This window comes from Mustela putorius, unplaced genomic scaffold, assembly GCF_011764305.1.
Source record: "Mustela putorius furo isolate JIRA1106 unplaced genomic scaffold, ASM1176430v1.1 tig00000695_pilon_pilon_pilon, whole genome shotgun sequence".
In the NCBI taxonomy this organism is placed as follows: Eukaryota; Metazoa; Chordata; class Mammalia; order Carnivora; family Mustelidae; genus Mustela; species Mustela putorius.
The window spans coordinates 4,970,012-4,990,975 of NW_025421447.1; the positions used below are offsets into that span (position 1 = coordinate 4,970,012).

Below are 20,964 nucleotides of genomic sequence, written 5' to 3' on the forward strand. Positions count from 1 at the left end.
TTGCCAGTCCTACTCTGCATTCGCTGCAACATTTATCTTTACTCTTCAGGCCGGGGTGCATGTGAAATTTTCTAATTTTCTCATTCTTGCCCCTAACACCGAGCAAACAGCTAATATTGTTTCTTTTAAGCCGCTGGCAAGTGTAGACTCCACTCACAGATTGGGAGTTTCCATCCCGTCTTCGAAACCCTGCCCCTGCATGCAGTGGCTGCCAGCCTCCCATCCACCAGCAAACCTCGTAAAGCTCCCAGGGACCCCCGAAGCTGTGCATGGGAAATGACAGAAACCAGCTGACGCCAGCCCCTCCGGACACCCACAGTACAGTGTCTTCTCTCCCTCTCAACCTCTCTCCCCTCGCCAGGCTAGAAACTGGCTTCCCCCCTACCAGGGCACCACCACTGCTCAGGAAACGGTCTGCACAACCCTCTCCGTGGTGCTCACTGCGTCTCCCTTCCTGAGTCACAAGGACCGACCCGAGCAAGGACGGCGCCCTTGGCCTCCGCTACCACTTCTTGGCGGGCTGCTGCCGACCTCACCCGCCCACAGTCCTCAGTCCGGCCTCCAGAACGCTCCCACTCCGCAGCACTCGCCGGCTTTCTCGTGGGAGAGAACTCGTTCCTCCTGTCACAGTGCTCCCGGCCCCTCTGCTGGGCTGTCCTGATGGGGACCATGCAGTGCCGTGAGGGTGCGGCGCACGGTGACCTCAGACGTGCCCCCGTCACCCTGATGCGGGTCACTGTCAAGGCCCTACCCTCATGTTCACCCAATGAAGCAGACATGGCCAGGACGCCTCGAGAAAACTCCTGCGGTGCCAGTGGCTCCGTGGGTGAAGCGTCCGCCTTCAGCTCAGGTCATGATCCCACCATCGGTCCTGGGATTGAGCCCCGCATCAGGCTCTCTACTCAGCGGGGAGCCTGCTTCCTCCTCTCTCTCTACCTGCCTCTCTGCCTACTTGTGATCTCTGCCTGTCAAATAAATAAATAAAATCTTAAAAAAAAAAAAAAGGAAAAGAAAAGAAAACAGAGCGCACGTAAGCCACACACGTCTAGTTGCACCTCAGAACCCCGTTCCCGGCCACACCGCCAGGATAGAGGCGCACGACAGTGGCGTCTCACAGGCTCACAGAGCAGTGAACTGTCGCCGCGATCCGCCCCGACGGCGCGTCAGCCGGAGAGAAGGCGCATTCGCGTCAGCGCTCTCTCCCCGGACTCTGCGCCCTTCCTGGAGCAGAGGCGGCATGACCCGACCTCCTCGCTCCAGGTCTGCCCGTGCATCGCGCCCCGCTGGGCTCCTGGGACCAGCTCCGCGAGTGACTGGCGCCGCCCTTGCGAACGTGCGGCTGAGGGGAGCGGGTTCCCCTCGTGCGGCGCCGCGCCCCACTGTTCGCACCGTGGGCCGTCGGGAACGCAGCTGCTCGGACCGCTCCAGGCAGGTGCTCTGCGGGCGCTTGTCCAACGCTGTGGCTTGGCTCAGCCGCTGTGGCTGCGCCTCCCGCCGGGAGCACAGGAGCCGCGCCCGCGCGCATCCCCGCCGGCACCCCTCGCCTGCTTCCGGGAGCGTGTCTGCGGCGCTACCCAGGCAGCGTGACCTGGTATGTCACGCTTGGTTCTGCAGAGCCGCGGCGGGCGGGCTGTCGGCGCCACGCTCCGCCCTCCCTGCCACCCCACACCTGCAGCGCGGGAGAGCGACGCCACGCCTCTGCGTTCGGGCATCCACGGCCGCTGGTCGCTGGCCACAGTGTGCGGAAACGCACCGCAGGCCTGTCACCGCCCAGCCCGGCCTTCCCTGGCGGCGGGTTCCCGCATGAGACAGTCACCACCGACTGCCGCAAGCCGCGCCCTCCACATGCGCTCTGGAGCGCCACCCGCGACCGACGGCCACGCGGCAGCAGTGTCCCCTTGGTGGCCCGGCACGTCCGTTCCTCCCACGCCCGGGCCCGGCCACCCTCACAGGGGCGGCGGCTCCCGACCCGGCATCCCCGCGGGCAGCGCCCCTGCCCGCCCTCTCTGCAGTCGCCTGTTCCACTGGCCGCTTGCCTCTGCTCCCCTCGGGCCTGAAGCGTGAACGTCCCCTCGACCCGACCACACACACCCCGCGTCTGCCGCCGTCCTCATGCCGCCCCCTCAGCTGCCTCCCCCATGGCCAGTGGCCACCGCATGCCGCCCAGGCTCCCGTCCACTCCTCCAGCAGCCTCGGCCCATGGCCCACGGCCCATGACGCACCAGGGGACCCAGCGACGGCCGGACAGACGGCCAAAGCCTCAGCAGACAGCGGCTCCGCAGCCTGGGGCAGACGGGGCCGCTCGGGCATCCGCGCCCCACGGACACGGTCCGCACCAGCCGCCTGCGGGAGACGCCTGCCTCCCTCAGTGCTGCCACAGAAGGAGCAAGCCATGTCCCTCCCCGGGACACCCACCAGGGGGCACGCGCACCGCGGGGGCCCCGTTCCCGGTGGCTGTCCCCTCACCAGTCCATCTCCCCAGACCCGCGCATCTCACAGGCCACTGGGCCCCGCTATGACCCAGTCCCCGTGGCAGAGCCTTCACACCCGCCCTCCTCGGACGCAGACAGGAGCCCCTCTCCCCGCGATGCAGCACCGCCGTGACATGCAGACCACAGCAGGGCACCAAGTCAGAGGCCACAGCTCTCCTCAGGAAACACTGACTGCCAACACACTCAGCGAGGAAATGCGTGGGCTCCAGCACACAAAACAAGGCCAAAGTCCAGAGAGACTGCGCATCAACACATGGATCCAGCCTAACCTCTGGCTCATAAAGTGAGTTTTAAATGGGGACACATCTTTGGATAAAAATATTCAGCGTCACCACATCTCAGGCACAGCAGGACTGGGCGCTTTCCAGAGCTTCCAACACGCAGTGCACATCTCATCTGACCCTGCCGGTCACTGACGAGGTGGGCAGGACGTTCCCTGCTTAGTAGCTGGTCTAGGGAAAAAGTTAGGAGCTGCCCATGGTCTAAGAATGAAGATGAGAAATATAAATTTTTTTTTTTAAAGATTTTATTTATTTATTTGACAGAGAGAGATCACAAGTAGACAGAGAGGCAGGCAGAGAGAGAGAGGGAAGCAGGCTCCCCGCTGAGCAGAGAGCCCAATGCGGGACTCGATCCCAGGACTCCGAGATCATGACCTGAGCCGAAGGCAGCGGCTTAACCCACTGAGCCACCCAGGCGCCCCAAGATGAGAAATATAAATTTTAAAACCAGGTGTGGTTACTCCTATGCTCTCTGTAGTACCAATGAGTCACCTAATACCTTAGAAATTATCTCAGTTACAAGAGCTGTACTCACGTCAAGTATCACCCAGCAACTTGTCTCTAGTTTGGGACATCAGGATTCTCAAAAAGAGTTGAAGATGAAGTAGTAAATATTTTTATATGATCTCTATTCCTCCTGTTGTTCTAAACAAACTAATACAAGGCCATGTGCATAATGAACACAGTGAACATCACCGAGAACTACATCTTTCTTACTGACCTTGGAAACCTCAGTGACAGGCCACCACATTAGCAAACGTAAAAGTAAAACTTGATAAACTTACCATTTGGGTGCCAGATCTCTGTAATGAATTTCATTTTAGGAGGCCGGAGGGGATAATCTTTTGGGAAAGTGAGATGAGCCTTAAAAACACCACCTTCACTGGAAGAAAAAAAAAACAAGTTCTTTCCTGTAAGTTCCCGCATAACAAAGGACAATTATCAGACAAACATGAAGCCATGTGCAAGCGCTGACACTAGAAATGAACTGAATTAATAATCTGGATCTCAAGCAGATCACCGACTCACACACTCACACCTGCTATCTCACCGGACTCCCACCCAGCCAGGAAAATGAAAGAAACAGTTGCCTGGAAACAGGCGGCTGTATCAGGTCACATGACTGCTGTGCTAACAACCTTTATCAAGTCCCATGGCACTTACATCAAAGTCCAGAGGCTTAAGTTGCCCGTCCGCTCTCCCTGCTGACCTCCAACCACCACCATTCCCCCCATTCCAGGCCGTCTTCTCTGCTCTTCAAGCACAATAAGCTCTTTTACACTCAGAACGTAAACACATTTTGTTTGTTCCCTGTGTGGAAAGAGGTGCTGACCTTCCACTCATCCATTCATTTATTCATCTCATCATTTAATAAATATTTATTCAGCCTCTACACGTCAGACACTAGCAGTGAATGAGGTATAAGGTCTCTCAAAAAGTTTGTATTCCAGTGACTTTCCAAAGCAGTGCCGTCCAATGCAGCTTTCTGCGTACTGAAGACGTCCCGAGTCATACTGTCCAAGGTGGTAGCCACATGGTCCTTGAAACAGGGCTGGTGCAACTGAGGAACTCAACTTTTAATTTTTAAAAAAGATGTATTTATTTATTTGAGACCGAGAGAGAAAGTGCTTATGCAGGGAAGGGGAAGGGGGAGAGAAAGAATCTCAAGCAGACTCCCTACTGAGCACAGTAATGTGGGGCTTGAACTCATGACCCTGAGATCATGACCTGAGCCAAAACCAAGAGCCAGTCACTCAACCAAATGCACTACCCAGATGCCGTTGAATTTTTAATTTTATGTAATTTAATAGCACATATGGCCAGTAACTGCTATATTCGTGCAGTCTTAGGTCAGTGCCACTTAGGAACTGTACTTGAAGAACTCTCAAAGCAGTACCAGTCATACTGTGTCAACAACAAACACCAATGAGATCAAGTCAGCCTCATGGGGCATATGACTGAGTTCCTGCGTTATGTCAGTACTAACCATTTCCTAAGCCTGAAATACCCTTCTCCCCTTGTCCTCATTTACAATTCAGCTTTGGGGCCCCTCAGTGGCTCCGCAGAGTTGGTTAAGCATCGGCCTTTGGCTCAAATCATGATTCCAGGGTTCTGGGATCGCGCCCCACATCAGGCTCCCTGCTCAGCAGGGAGTCTGCTTCTCCCTCTCCCACTGCTCCTCCCCTGCTCTGCTCGCTCACTGGCTCATAGGAGTAAGATCTTACAGAGAGAGACTCAGCTTCAACGTTACCTCTTGAGATATCACTGGATTACCTAGTCCGAACTCTCTGCGGTGCCCCTGCCACACTGACCCCCTCCATTTCTTTACTCCAACACCTATTTGCACACCCTGTTCTCATACTGTTCCGTGTGCACTCCTTCAGAGCAGGGCCATGTGAGTGTGTTTGTTTGTTTCATCCACTGAGAAGGACAATTCTGGCTCCTCAAATGGCTTTCATTCACTGAACAAAGAACACCGATTACCTGCCTGTGTGAGGAACTCTTTTATGTAAAATAATAAAACAGAGAAGACATTAGAGATGCTTGGTTTCGAGCACTTACCATTTTGGTAACAGAAGAAAGTATCAAGCAAAATACCACTGACAGCCCCTGGAATGGTCTGGGTGATCTAGTACTAAATGTTTAAACAGCCACGTGTCTATAGGATAAGCCCATTTGTCCTTACAAAGGGAAAATGGGGGAGTGCGCCTACACAACACAGAGAGAAAACCACCTGCAGACACAACCCCAGTACACAGCAGTGGTTTTTTTCTGGGGCGCGGGATTATGGACATCTTTTCCTTTCTGCTTTGTACATTTCAACACAGAATTCTAAGCACAAGTAAGTATTAATTTTTATTGCCTTTTTCTGAGCATAAAGGATTTGGGGGGAGGGGGATTTAAAAACAGAGAGGCAGATCATTAATACCAAATACCTCTCGATACCTAGGGAAGGCCAATGGGCTCCCAGCACACAGGGTTATCGTGGTAACACAATCGTGATAAAAGCAACAGGAGGCCACAGAGGGTCAACGAGAGAATGGGGTGTCAAGGACAAGCATCACGAGCAAGACAATCTGAAAAGTCTGACAGTTTAAGGAACAGGGTAACTAACTAGATGGGGAAAGAGCACAAGGGGAAGACTTTAAAAAGGAGGGGAAAATCCTATCTGTTTACAAGGAGATGGGAAGGTGCTGGCAGAAAGACTAGAGACACTAGAAAAAGCAGAACTGAGCCATCAGAAGAGGAAAGAAAGTAAGGGGAGCAAGGGGCCTCACCAAGAAAAAGAACATCTTTTCCTTTTGCACTGGAAAAAGGAGAGAATAAATGTGGTACAGATATCCAGGGGTAAAATGGAAGAAAATGGACAAACTTTATGCCTGCTATATGGCCTCCATTTCGTAACTTACACAGTGATTTACTGGAGAGGCTCTGAGAGGCACATACCACACCACCCATCACCCCTGCTACCCTGACTACGCGGATTAATGCCTGATGGGCCCGGGGAACGTTAACTGTGTGGACTCCATTTTCAAACTGGGGGTGAATCACTAACCAGTCTTTTTAACAAATAAAAATCCCAAAGAGGGGCGCCTAGGGGGCTCAGTGGGTTAAAGACTCTGCCTTCAGCTCAGGTCATGTCATGATCTCAGGTCCTGGGATCGAGCGCCGCATCAGGCTCTCTGCTCAGCGGGGAGCCTGCTTCCCCTCTCTCTCTGTCTGCCTCTCTGCCTACTTGTGATCTCTGTCAAATTTGAAATTAAAAAAGAAAAAAAAAAATCCAGCAGAAAACATGGCGCTATCACAGTCTGGCTTACTTCATCTGCACGCATGTTTCTACTCACTACAACATACACCCATGATCTCCATCGAGTCACGATGTGGAATGTTTATGATTGTGGGCTGTGGCGAAAAAAAGCCACAAACATAGAAAACAGCTAAGAATCTGTGCGAAAGGACCTCAAGAGAGCCTCCTACAGGCCCTCACACTCCATCCACTGGGAAGGCTACTCCACGCAGGAAATCGCCTTCCTCGGTCCCCTCGTCTTGGTTGAAAAGACCCACTTTGTAGCAGCCGACTGGAATCCCTGTCCTGATAAACCGTCTCCGTCTCTTAAATTATCTTCAATCTTTAAAGCATCAAATTTCTTAACCGATGCATCTCGAAAGGTGTAAAAGCACATGGTTTTCCCTCTGTCCGCAGTACCCTCCCCACTCTGGACCAAGCACGTTATTCCTTCCAGTTTTTCTCCTACGGTTGGGCTCCTTCTCTCTCAGTTGGGCCATCCTGCCTGTTCCCCTGAAACCGAGCTCCGGGGTCCTGGCCTGCGGGAGCAAACTGCCTGTGAAGAGCCAAATCAGCGAAGAGGGGCACGAACCCCGAGGACGGGGACACCGTCACCCGAACGTTAACACATCGTACAGTCACTACATTTCAAACACGCAAAGACAGCACTGCGGTGAGTCAAACTGACAACCTATGACAAAGCATCTGGGAACTGAAAATACGCCCATTACACACACAGTCTCATCACACGTACGAATCGTACACCTACCGGCAGGAGGGTAAAGAGCAGTAAAACCAAAAAAGGGTCACATTTGAAGAGACTGAGAAAGCTAAGCCTGGTTCAGCTTTCTTCCACGAGCCTCGCTATTTTTATGTTGAACTGCGAAAATCTAACCTGGACCAGATCCTGTCATTCCATTCTGCCAGAGCCCACCCTTCCGTCGCATTTACTCGACTTCAATGCCACGCCGTACGCTGCCATCTGAACTTCTGCTCGATACTGTTCTCATGGAAATGTTCCTGGTGATCCCTGTTTCTTGTCCGCTTCACCTGGCGCGTTTCTCCATGTACTACCACACTCGTGACTACCATAGTCGTTCTGCTACTACATGCAGGACACCAAACATCCCTAACCCTTCCTGGCACAGGTTTCTGCCCTAAACCCAAAGCTGCTAAGACCCAGCTGAAGCCATCGTTCAAAGTCCTGCAGCTAAGGCAGGTGGTGGGGTTGGGGAAACTGCGCGGAGCCCCCAGCCCGTGTTCTGAAGCCCAAACAGGAAGGGCCGGGGTGTTGACGCCGCAGCCTGTGTGTGCAGCAGTGCTCACCAGACAGCGTGCGGGGCCCGTGTGCCCACGTCGGAAGGACAACTGTAAAGGGACTCTTGACTGTAATATCATTCCCACAGTCTGGGGAAGCGACTCTACATCTTCTGCATGTACTCAAGGAAAGGCAATACAACGAAATGCACACAATCTTCATATTCTTCAGTTTCCCACACCCTGGCCAGCAGTGAGGGACAAAGGAAACCACACTTCCTGAACAGACTGGCCGTTGAGATGAGAGAAGAAAAAGCAATAGAAGATGGTGCGCGTTCACCATTCATGAAGATTTTATGAAATTTATAATGACATGGTGGTTTCCGAGTGTCCTGAACTTCCTTGGAAAACGTGCTGCTGCTCTTGCCTGAAATGTCTGGTCCGTGGACACTGCCCGGTCATCGCAGGCTGGACGCAGCGGACATGCACACCAGTTTCAGCTTCCACAGGCAGACAACCCAAGGAGTCCGTTCTCCACGGATGATGGGGCAGAGCAGTCACGAACCTCAATGCCATGTAGTGACAAACGGACCGGCTGCACTCACGCTCGTGGCCAGGCTCCGTGTCCCAGGAATGCTGGAATACCTGGGTTCTTGATCACCTGAACAGAAAAGGGCACAGTGCCCTCTAGTGACTACATGAAGGCTAACGACACCCCAGAAAGGACACAACTGCTTTCCAAGAAGGTTTGCACATGAGTAATTCTTGCTACCACTACAGAAATGGCCTAACTACTAAGTGGTGACTTCATTAGCTGGGTCTGGGTTCCATCTAAGCCCACACTCGCTTTAACTGATTTACACCTGGGGTCTGCGTGCCCGTGCCCAGAAGACCCCTCCACCAACTGCAACACGGCCTCGCTCTCTCCACGCTGCTAGAGTACCAGAACACCAGTAACTTCCTTCCTGCTAAACCAACACACACCATAAAATACTGGATTACTGGCACTTTCAGGGAGCTTACTTCCAAACACACTTTCCTCTCTATCCACCCCCCTCGGAGACCCCCTCTCTGCACACACTCTCCTTCTCTCCCCACAGGCACCCCCAGCTCCCAGCCCATCTTTTTCACTAGAGACAAACTTTGAGGATAACAGTGTTAAGAGCAGACTTTTGTTGCAGAAATAAAATGCAAGTAAGGTGAAGGAAAATGAAATCCATGATCCCAAAATTAGGGTACCTGGGTTGTATGCTAGAACCCTAACTGGTGACTCCTGTTCTCAACACTTGTGCTCTGTCCTCAGGACCAAAGACTAACCCAAACTCTTCAGCAGTGTTTATGAACTTTGAGTAGCCCCCTCCACTCCCTGCCCAGCCTCATTTCCTGACATCCTGTGTGCTCGCCTCACTTCTTGGCCACACCACGACCCAGAGCTCCCCTGGGAAACGCTGCAGCTCAGTCACTGCCCCCACGTCTCCCCACCTCTGCCAGAACACCTCTCCGGTTCACTCTGACCTCGCTGCTACTAGTTCCAAATCCTTTCCACTGCAGAACTGGTCTCTCCCAACTGCAGCCACTTCATTCATCTCACCAGTTACTGGGTGGCAGTGAGCAAGACTGCCACACAGGAGGCAAGAGCCAGTCAGCCGCAGAGCTCCTGCTGCACACAACACACACCACACTAGGAAGAAGTGTTGCTTGCAGCCAAAAGGCTCCTAACTCTTTAGTTCCCACTTCAGATGGATCCTCCTCTGGCACAAGGCTGATCCATCCCAAACCTGCCACACCCCCAGTGAGTGCCCCTCTCCACCACGGCCATCAGCAGTCAAGTGACCGTGTGGTGACGTGTCTGCTCTCTGCAGTCAGGGACAACACTGAGCTGGTATCAGGTCACGCTCCCAGCGTCCAACGTAAGACCTCTAGAAAACGACTGAGTGAGATGAATGAGCAGTGTAAGTGCTGGTGTGATGCTCTATTTTTCAATCATTCTAAGTAGAAAATTGCCCAAGGGATGGCCTAGACTCAGTAAATATTAAATAATAAATCTTAAACCTCTTGTTTTGAGGGCTTTAAAAAAACAATCTCAGGGCGCCTGGGTGGCTCAGTGGGTTAAAGCCTCTGCCTTCAGCTCTGGGTCATGATCCCAGGGTCCTGGGATCCAGCTCCGCATCTGGCTCTCTGCTCAGCAGGGAGCCTGCTTCCTCCTCTCCCTCTATCTGCCTCTCTGCCTACTTGTGATCTCTGTCAATAAATAAAATCTTAAAAAAAAAAAAAAAAAAAAAAAAAAAACCAATCCCATAACTTCCATCACACTTGGATTTCAGAGATATTAACAAGAAGGAATCATGTCCAGGTTATTCCGGACGACGGTTACAATGTCTGTCAACTGCCATAAGGCCTCATTACTCACAGGGCATTCACCGTGCATGTGGCATGGAGTTCAGCTCCCGCCCAACAGTCCCATCGGAAGGACTGTGCAAGTGGCTGCCAGCCGTCTCCTTGGGAAGCCCACACTCCAGAGGGCCCGCCACAAAGGCTTCTGCCATGCACATCTCACACCGGCAGCTGGCACTTTGTAAAGATAAACTGAAGGCCAGAAATAGTTTTTAGTTGGCAGAAAGAATGGACTATCCGTCAGTACAGGGAGTGCTGAAATGTGGTTCTTTTTGGTGACGGTGAAGGTACACATCAAATACAGGGGAGATGTGCCACCACGGCACAAGAAAGTGTGAGAATTCTGGGAGGCCCTTAGAGATGGAGCGTGGCCTGGAAGCCCAACTAACCCTCCAGACAGTCACCAGTTCAGAAGAATTCCTCCCGTTATCCCTTGTCAACAGCAGGGGTAGGTAACAAGATTCTGTCACTGGACTGTCACTGTGTCTTCTAAATAAACCTTCACGCAGTGTGATTAGCTTGAACACCTGAACTTCATCAGGCTTATAAACCAGGTTATTTGTACAGTTTTACGTGCAAAATTTAGTGAAAAATTTGCTTTAAAATAATTACATTAAGGTTGTGGGGGATACCTCAAAGACCGTTTTCAATGGCTACTGTTATCTACCGAAACAAACACCACGGAATGACCAAACTGAGTTATTTTAGTTTTCAACAATCAGCAATACAAACATTGCACTGAGAAATACATCAGAAAAAAATTCTGGGGGTGCCTGGGTGGCTCAGTGGGTTAAAGCCTCTGCCTTCGGTTCGGGTCATGATCCCAGGGTTCTGGGATCGAGCCCCACATCCGGCTCTCTGCTCAGCAGGGAGCTTGCTTCCTCCTCTCTCTGCCTGCCTCTCTGCCTACTTGTGATCTGTCAAATAAATAAATAAAATCTTAAAAAAAAAAAAAAAAAGAAACCAGGGAAATAAGTGTGACTGACTTCTTAAAAAAAAAAAAAAAAAAATCTGATTGGAAACAATCATGACAAAACATGAGTCACCTTCCAGATGACAGAAAACCCAAAGTCCACACCATAGCTCGCCCTGTTTGTCCTGTGGCAGCCTGCCCTGGTACCAAGTAGCCAGAATTTTCTTTTCCATCAGGTAGGTATGACTATGGTGGGCAGGGCTTCCCCATCTCTGAACATCTAAGATGAAACTACCGTGGGGTGCCTGGGTGGCTCAGTGGCTTAAGCCGCTGCCTTCGGCTCAGGTCATGGTCCCAGGGTCCTGGGATGGAGTCTCACATCGGGCTCTCTGCTCAGCAGGGGGCCTGCTTCCCTTCCTCTCTCTCTGCCTGCCTCTCTGCCTACTTGTAAATCACTCTCTGTCAAATAAATAAATAAAATCTTTAAAAAAAGAAAGAAAGAAAAAGAAACTACTGTAACCGAATCGTTGCCTGCTTAGCGCCACAGAGGACCAGAGCTGAGTGAGCAAGTGCAGTCCCCGAGAAACTCCGCTACACATCGGCCCCTCCGTTGTGGGGCCCAGTGGTGAGTGAGAAGGTCACTGCATTCTGTGCCATGCCGCCGCTTCCAGAAACAATATGGAGCTTATACTAGTCACTAACACAGTTGGGCACAACCCATCTTCTAGAACACTATTCCTAACTTTCAGTCAGTCTGCAAAACTCCAGAGCAGGAAGTAAGGCTGTGGCTTTTGAATCTAAACCATGGGACAGGACACTGAAGACATCGCGCCGCTCTCTCCAGCTCTTGGACTCCACTGCACTCTGTTGGCTGACTTTGCATAGGTAATGAGGGCTAATTCAAAGAGATTAGCCGTGACCATCACAGTTACGAACTGGGAGAAAGTAAACATCAGTTCTCATCAGTGCTCTGTGGGGACCCAATTCAAGCAGTGCTCCAAGTGATGACCTTGAGAGTCTCGGCCTGCAGACATGCCGTGTGAAACCGTGTTCCATATGAGTCTCCCAGGTGTAACACTGTGCTTTAATTAGACTGACAACGAGCTGGCAGTGGGAAAGACGGCTCTTTGAAATGACAATGTTCCCTTTGCAGGGGAGAAACATTTTAATAAAGACTTTCCTTCTAACCCCATCCTGCCAAAATTAACCCAATACCCAAGAAACAAGCAAAAAGTACATTATTTATACATACGTTCACCTTAAAAATAGCTTTTCTGTAATAAATGGTATTCTAGGTATTAAGAATATCTGAATTTTTGAAACTGTCATATATTTAAGAAAGCAACAGGTTTTAGACACTAGAATTTCAGAACAGAAAAAAAAAGCAGAACACAAAAACCCTAGACATGATCATTTAGCACAAACGATTTCACCTAAACACAGCCATTTTGCCTGCTTTAAAAAATAATTTCACTTCAGTTTACCAAAGCAGTTTCCATCTGAATTAATTAAGAGAGCTACTTTAGTGTCTGTTCCATGGTACTTACTAAAGTGTGTCAGGGGGACCAATGATAAGGACTTCCCACCGGTAAAGATCATTGTCATCTATTAAACCTGCTGAAAAGCCTTCCACTGGATTTTTGTTGAGTTCTGTGGAAAAAAAAAATTTTTTTGATCAAAACTTTTAGGCATATAATTTTCACTCGACAGATAAATTACAGAACCTGAATATACATGATATAAAGTGCAAACCGTTCAGCAAATATACCTGGGTCTAGAAGCAAAACACTACCTGATGGCTGGAACATTCCCATTTCTGCACCAGAGGGCCCCAGTGGGGCAGCAAACTGTGCAGATCACATTTGGACCCCTCTCCCTTGCACGGTTGTTTCCAGCTGGGCCCTTAGCATCCCAGGGAGCCCTGCGGTGGTAGATGGAGCTAGTTCAGACCCAGATACTCAGGCACACCCCTCGCAGACTGTGCCCGCGACTAACCCCAACCAGCACCCCAGTCATTCTTCCACTGTGGTCTTCAGGGCACACTATCAGAAGCACCAGCACCAGCCGAATTAGGAATTCCCTAATACCCTTCTGTGGGAATTCACCTAAGTTAGCCAACCTTCGTTTATGCCAGCGCGCATCCGTGTGACAAGCCCTCTGTCACCTTTGGGACACACAGCTACAGCTGGTGTTCAGGTGGGGCTCGGCAGACTCCATACTCCACACACATGGGGAGAGCAGAATCCCCAGGACTCGCCCGTGTGTGCTGACCCCGATGCCAGCCAAACTCCCAGCACACAGGACCGGCTTAATGGTAACAACCAGAGATGCGCCCAGAGGGCTCCATCTTGATCTCAGGGGCCTGGGTTCGAGCCCCACATGGGGTGTACAGAATGGGTTTTGAAGAAGACGACGGAGGAGTAGGAAGAGGAGGGGGAGGGAGGGGGAGAAGGAAGAGGAAGATAACAACAGCTAGAGCCTATAGGAATGGCAGTGGCATCATGACTGTTTTCTCTTCCAGAGAGAGGGTGCTGTGGCGCGGATGGAAAATGATGGAAGCAGAGGGCCAGTGAGGTGGTGGCAGCATGGGGGGAGGGACGGTGGGTGGGGGGCGGGGACCCAACAAGGGAGCTTACTGGATCAGGTCAGGAGTGCCATCTGACAGTTCCTAGACATATAGCGCTTAATAACGACCTACTGATGATGGGTATTATGAACAGACTTATCTAAACAGCTGTTTAAGGAGGCATAATTGACACTCAGCTGTTTAAGGAGGCATAATTGACACTCAGTGAATTGTACGTATTTAAATTGGAAAATCTGATACATATTAATCCACATACACTCCTGCAAAGTAGTAACACTAACACTGCGGTAACCAAGCACACACACTGTACACAGAAATCAGCAACAGGGAGGTCAGACGGGGAGCAGTGGGGGCCAAGCACTGGAGACAGCGGGCTGGGAGGAGTGTGCCGGAGGCCTCAGTGGCGTGTGATTCTCACACCCGCCCTGCCATCAGCCTCAAGCATCTGATGGTGACCGTAAGCATGTTGCAGCCCAGAGCGCTTTGACAGGACTGAACGGAGAAGATCTTAATTCTCTGAGGGATAAGGAGGTGTTGTGATTTCACTAACTAGGAGTTAACACCCCAACATGCCAGTGAAACACAGAGCTTAAAGGCACTTTGCCTTTGAATTTGCCTTTAATAATCGCTTCTCGGCCTTTTGGCTAAGATCAAGTGTAAAATTGCCTTTAATAAATAAATAAATAAATAGAATAAATTTGCCTTTAAATACAAATGGCTTTTCTCAAAAGTTGAAAGATTTTTTAGAAGTCTAAATTTTTGCCTTAAAGGCAACACAGACCTAACATTTTAAATCAGTACACTATTTCAAAATGCAAGCAATGTATTTTTACTTTTACTTTTAAATAGCTTAGTCTAAGACGTTTTTAAAAAGATACTGAAAATGGAAAGACATGAAGATAGGAACTGCATTTCGTTCCTGCGCGTAAACAGTCCCTGAGCAGCGGCGGCCGCTGTGGGCTCACATGCTGGGAGGTGCCCCGAGCCCAGTCCCCAGGGCAGGACGCAGCACACAACACTGCAGGGATGGGCAGCCATGTTCTTTTTCTAGAGGAAAAATCATATTTCATTTTATCACATTTCTCAGACCGTTTTCTTCAACACTGTATTCAAGTCTTGTGGAAGATTCTAGAACTTATCTAGAAAATCAGTCTTGCTGCATTTTCCGTCAGAATTCCAGTGGGGTTCTATAAATGAAGGTGGGTAAGTTCTGAAATTAGCATATATGGTCAAAATTACCGTTGAGAATTCCCTTATATGTCCCATAAAGTACATCACTGCTTCTCCCCTTTGTCAATACATCGTAATTTGTAAAACTCTCCCGCACATGCCCTCCTTGCTCTTCTCCTACAGGAGCGATCACACCCATGTTGAAGATGTCCACTACCTCACCTCTGGTGCGGCTTTTGCCCCGAGCAGGGGTCCCCTCACCTCTGGTGCGGCTTTTGCCCCGAGCAGGGGTCCCCTCACCTCTGGTGCGGCTTTTGCCCCGAGCAGGGGTCCCCCAGGGCCTGCACCCTGTCAGGTATCTGACACTCTGACACCACACCTGCACAAATGCTTCCCTTTCCCATGGGGTCGTCCCTAAATAACTGACCAAATAATGGTCTTTTGCCTTCTGTTAAGTTCCCAGTAATTACACTTCTAGCCCACACTCCACCCCTGACACTCGAATCCTGCGGAGTCTCAACCCGATTACCACGGAAGTAAACAGGTGAGCATCATGAGTGGTAAATGGGTCAACAGCAGCACAGAAATCTGCAGGGACACAAAGAAGGGCACCTCATCACCAGGAAGAGGCAGAAAAGGGCTTCCAGAAAGACTGGAGACCCCATACCACCCTGAACGCGCCTGATCTCGTCTGATCTCGGAAGCTAAGCAGGGTCGGGCCTGGTTAGTACTTGGATGGGAAATAAGAGGATCTGGGTGGCTGCTGCGAGGGTCACACAGAGGGTTAGTACACAAGAACCTGAAGCGTGAACATCAGGAACTGCCTCCAACAAAGGCGACATGTGGCCGAGAGCCGCAGGAGGTCAGAAGCCAGGAAGCAAAGGGCCTTTATAAGCCCTGTATCCAGAGGGCAATGACAAGCCTTTGAAGGCTTTGTGTCTTGTTTTGTCTTTAAAACAATGAGGTGACCATGAGATTCACATTTTCAAAAACAAACCTTGCAGAGCATAGATGATACAGAATTAGGCCCTAGTGACAACCAAGAAACCAAAAAGGAAGCCATCAAGGTAACCCTGGAAAGCGTACCTTTAGTAGGATGACCCTGGGAATCATGATTGAAAACAGGGACATTTAGGAGAATCAATCAACCAAACTTGGTGATGTGAGGGGTAAAATGACACAGATGTCCTCAGAAGGGGGGATTAAAAAAAAAGCCACAGAAGTGACAAAGAACAGGAAGACAGTGAAATAGGAAGTAACCCAAGGAAAAAAATCATATTGAAGAAGCCAAAGGAGAAAGTGGCCGACAGTAATAAACAGACAGTCCTCGGGAAAAGGGAGGTCTGAACCCAGTCCGCCAGGTGCGGCAGGAAGCAGCCCAGGGATGCCCCTGGCACGACGAGTCTCAGGGTGATGGGAAGTCATGGGCCACCCAGGCAACACTGAGCTGACAAAAAGATGAGGGGAAAAAACACAAGGCGAACCTTTTTCTAGAAATCTGTGGACAGAGAAGTGTAGCAGCCATACGAAGACGAAATGCCAGGTTTTTTCATGGAAAAGGCCGAAGAAAAATGTCCAAGCACCCTACTGACACCTAAATGTTGATAAGGGTACTTCACGCTACGTTCAAACCTGGGTGCACTGCAAGACGTAATTAACCAATAAAACTTAATGAAAAGAAAATAGAGAATTTTTTTTCATAATGGGTTGGAGGTGGCCTTCCTATGCCACCTCCAACAACCAAAACGCAACACTCAGATGATATTGCACAAAGCATTTTAAATCCAGAATAAAGCTTTAACACAAAGCAGAGACCAGGAGAGACTATCTGCAATGTAACGGGTGAAAGCTCGTGGCCCTAATACAGAAGAGAGGGGAGGCGTGCACTGTCCAAGTACAAGGCGGAGTGGATGCTGCGAACAGAGTCCGGGCCTGCTGAAGACACGCACACACAGCCGTGACCCAGCCTCTGCCTATACTCCATAAGGACTGCAAAGACACTTTCCATGGGACAGACACGGACATTCAGCTTTCCGAACATACCTAGATACAATTTCAGGTGGAAAGAGCTCTCTTTTCCACAAATCACGACTGCTAAAGCAAAATTTTAAAGTTCTAAAACAGGCAAAACTACTAATGAATAGTACTTTTTTTTTTTTAAAGATTTTATTTATTTATTTGACAGACAGAGATCACAAGCAGGCAGAGAGGCAGGCAGAGAGAGAGGAGGAAGCAGGCTCCCTGCTGAGCAGAGAGCCCGATGTGGGGCTCGATCCCAGGACTCTGAGATCATGACCTGAGCCGAAGGCAGCGGCTTAACCCACTGAGCCACCCAGGCGCCCCTGACTAGTACTTTTTAAAAATTTTTATTTATTTATTTGACAGAAATCCGAAGTAGGCAGAGAGGCAGGCAGAGGGAGGGGGGAAGCAGGCTCCTCGATAAGCAGAGAGCCCGATGTGGGACTTGATCCCAGGACCCTGAGACCACGACCTGAGCCAAAGGCAGAGGCTTTAACCCACTGAGTCACCCAGGCACCCTAATAATGACTAGTATCTGAAATCAGGACAAGACTGTCTTTTTTCCTTTTCTTTCAGAAAGGGAATGAGTAGTATCTGGAAGGAGGCATAAAAAGGGGCTTCAGGAATACTCGTAATGGCAGCTGCACAAAATACTTACGCACTTTTCTTTGTCTATGTTCTACTTCGATTTTTTTTATATGAAACCTTTGTCTTTTTCTAAAAAAAAGAGATTTTATTTATTTATTTGACAGAGAGAGAGATCACAAGTAGGCACAGAGGCAGGCAGAGAGAGAGGGGGAAGCAGGCTCCCCACTGAGCAGAGAGCCCGACATGGGGTTCGATCCCAGGACCCTGAGTCCATGACCTGAGCCGAAGGCAGAGGCTTTACCCACTGAGCCACCCAGGCGCCCCACTACTTCATTTTTTTTTTTAAGGTTTTATTTATTTGAGAGAGAAAGTAAGAGAAAGCAAGAAAGGGCAGAAGGTCAGAGGGAGCAGCAGACTCCCCACAGAGCTGGGAACCCAGTACAGGACTTGATCCTGGGACTCCGGGATCATGACTCAAGCCGAAGGCAGACACCCAGCCAACTGAGCCAGTCAGGCACCCACTACTTCAATTTTTAAAACTCAGTAAATCCTGGAGTGTCACATCATTGTTAGATAAGCATTATGCATGTCTGCAGTCAATCTGGAAATTGCTGCAGGCCAAAGTGGTCTACAGAAGATGTCCTTGAGAATAACCATCTGCAGAGGGGTAAGGAGCGGACAATAATGCATGTACGCACTCCTGAGAGAGTTGTTAATCGAGGTGAGACCAGAAGAGAATGGGAATGGGGAGAGCATATGAAAACTAAGAACTCTATAATTTTGAATGTGAATCACAAGTTTCAGTAAGAATCCATGATTTAGCTTTAAAAATTCTGAGCTGTGTCCACTGAAAAGGTGGAGGAAAAATGACCAGCCCTGTAGAAATGAGCATCCCTAGTTCCCAGAATATGACTCCCAATAGGATTTCCTACTTACAGGGCCCAGGGATCTTCAGAGGAAGTGTTGATGGCAGGTCTAGGGCAGGACAGGTTCTAGGCTCATCTCATACAGACCAATTAAAAAGGAAGCTGTCAAATAATACCATGGTCTTCTTAAAAGGACTCATCCAACTTAGAGAGGTCGCCACTGGTCATATACAGGACAATCTGGGTATCAATGAAGCCAGTAATGATGAACAGTCTAGAATAAACAGTGGTATCAAAAGCAACCCACCTATTGGTTCCACCATTTCTGGATGCTAATTATCTTTTTGTTTGTTGTAAAACCCAGTTTTTAAAAGATTTTATTTATTTATTTGTCAGAGACAGAGCACAAGTAGGAGGAGCAGCAGGTAGAGGGAGAAGCAAACTCCCCACCAAGCAGAGAGCTGATACAGGACTCAACCCCAGGACCTGAGATCATGATCTGAGCCGAAGGCAGACACTTGACTGACTGAGCCAGCCAGTCCTGTAAAACCAATTTACAACAGCAAAAGATTCAAGATTTATTCTTCCTTTTATATACAAAATTGTACTACCAAGTAATCAAACAGTAATTAAAATTTGATCAAATAAGGTATCTCTCTATAGAAATAGCCCAATTAAAAAATGAAAAATGGACGCACTGCCATGCTGTCACTTTAGTGCAGGTACTTTAAGAAGGAAGACAAGCAGGTGCTATGAATCTCCGGATGACCAAACTCCCATTCGGGAAGTGATCTTGCCTCACTACGCTGAGCCTGTCCACGCCCCGGACACAATGATCAATTTCCGGAACACACAGAGAAATGTGGTTACAGACGGCCCAGGAAATTCTAAAGGGCATGGCCTGGAGCCCTCAATAAGGACATCACGTGGGAACAAGAGAGGACCGAGCTCAGACTTCAGAAAGAATGTGCCCATCCCTGGGCACTAGAGATGCTCATTTCTACAAGTGAACATGAGAAGGCTGACCAGGTATTAGTAGTAAGATGTTAGTGCAACCTTAATAACACGAAACAATCATTGATTCTTTAGAATGTGGTAAGGTCGTCTACTGGTGTTCCCACCCCAGTTGTTAGAGATGCAGACAAATGGTCACTGACATAGGATACTTGTGACGAGCCTCAATACCCTACGGGACAGGGGAAACGGCTGCTCTTGACGGACAGCTGAGGTTAGAGGAGCCCACGGAGATCATGACCCGAGCCGAAGGCACCTGGGTGGCTCAGTGGGTTAAGCCGCTGCCTTCAGCTCAGGTCATGATTCCAAGGTCCTGGGATCGAGCCCCGCATCCGGACCTCTGCTCAGCAAGGAGCCTGCTTCCCCCGCTCCCAGCCTGCCTCTCTACTTGTCATCTCTGTCAAATAAATAAAATCTTAAAAAAAATTTTTTTCAGGAAAACTTCAGAAAAAGAATCTCAAAGAAATTACTATGAAATGATATCTTTTTAAAAAAAGACCTGAAAGAAGACATTAATTATAAAGCAACAGAGACATCCAAGCCAAGCAGGAACAACGTAAAGAAATAAAAGGAGAAAAAACAGAGACACGGATTACTGTCACATTGGAAAGGACAAAAATTTCTTAGAAATTGGTGGCTCAGTCGGTAAAGGGGCTGCCTTCGGCTCGGGTCATGGTCTCAGGGTCCTGGGATCAAGTCCCACGTCGGGCTCTCTGCTCAGCGGGGAGCCTGCTTCCCTCTCTCTCTCTGCCTGCCTCTCTGCCTACTTGTGATCTATCTCTGTCAAATGAATAAATAAAATCTTTAAAAAGAATACTAAAAAAGTCTGATAACGGGCTCTACTGTTTTTTATCGATCACATGGAAACCAACCATCACTGAGTCTCATCAGATATGGCAGGCCTGGGACAAACAAGTTCAAAGACCCAACTATGTACCACTTTACACTTGACTCTTAGGGAAATAAGCTGCTTTAACTCTAAGTGCGCCCTGCCAAGAGCACGGCACCTGCTCCAAAGCCAACAAACACTGGTATTCGTAGCCCAGCAAGGATTTGTTTTAGCTTTGTAAATTTTCATTTTTTTGCTAAACAGAAGTTCAAGGAATGCACATTAAAAACAAACAAACAAACAAAAAAACAAGCTTCATGATTCCTTAGTCTGTCATGCATAGAAAACCCCCTCTGTCCACCCAGACTAAAATATTCTGGACTGCTTTCTTCTAACAGTCTTATCTCTTGTTTTATTTCAACTACTGGCTAATGGTCTGGGCATAGTCAGGTTCCAAATCTGCCAAACGGGGACAGCAGTGTCCACTTCATGTTTGAGGAATCGACTCACACACGTCCAGCATCTAACCTCCTACTTGGCACGTGATAAACACTCGGTAACTATCATGATCCTTTTAGAGTTCAGACAAACATAAAGCTATGGACCCAGCTCCCATCTACCAATCGTAAACGGGATCAGTCAGTTGTTCTGGCAGTTTATGAAGTAAGCCATCCTTTCTCCAGGATCTGGGTCCACCTACTGCTGACCCTGGATGGAAGGTGGTCAGGCCCTCACTCACCACTCAGCTTCACACCCATCTGAAACGG

The 20,964-nt window shown here is 49.4% G+C and overlaps 1 protein-coding gene across 1 annotated transcript in view; it reads right to left on the reverse strand.

The window, feature by feature from the left end:
* UBE2G1 (ubiquitin conjugating enzyme E2 G1) overlaps nt 1-20,964 on the reverse strand; it is a 94,074-nt gene that overhangs the window by 16,559 nt on the left and 56,551 nt on the right. Inside the window, 2 exon segments of the mRNA XM_045083412.1 lie at nt 3,559-3,656; nt 12,672-12,774. Coding sequence (XP_044939347.1) covers nt 3,559-3,656; nt 12,672-12,774 — 201 coding nt within the window.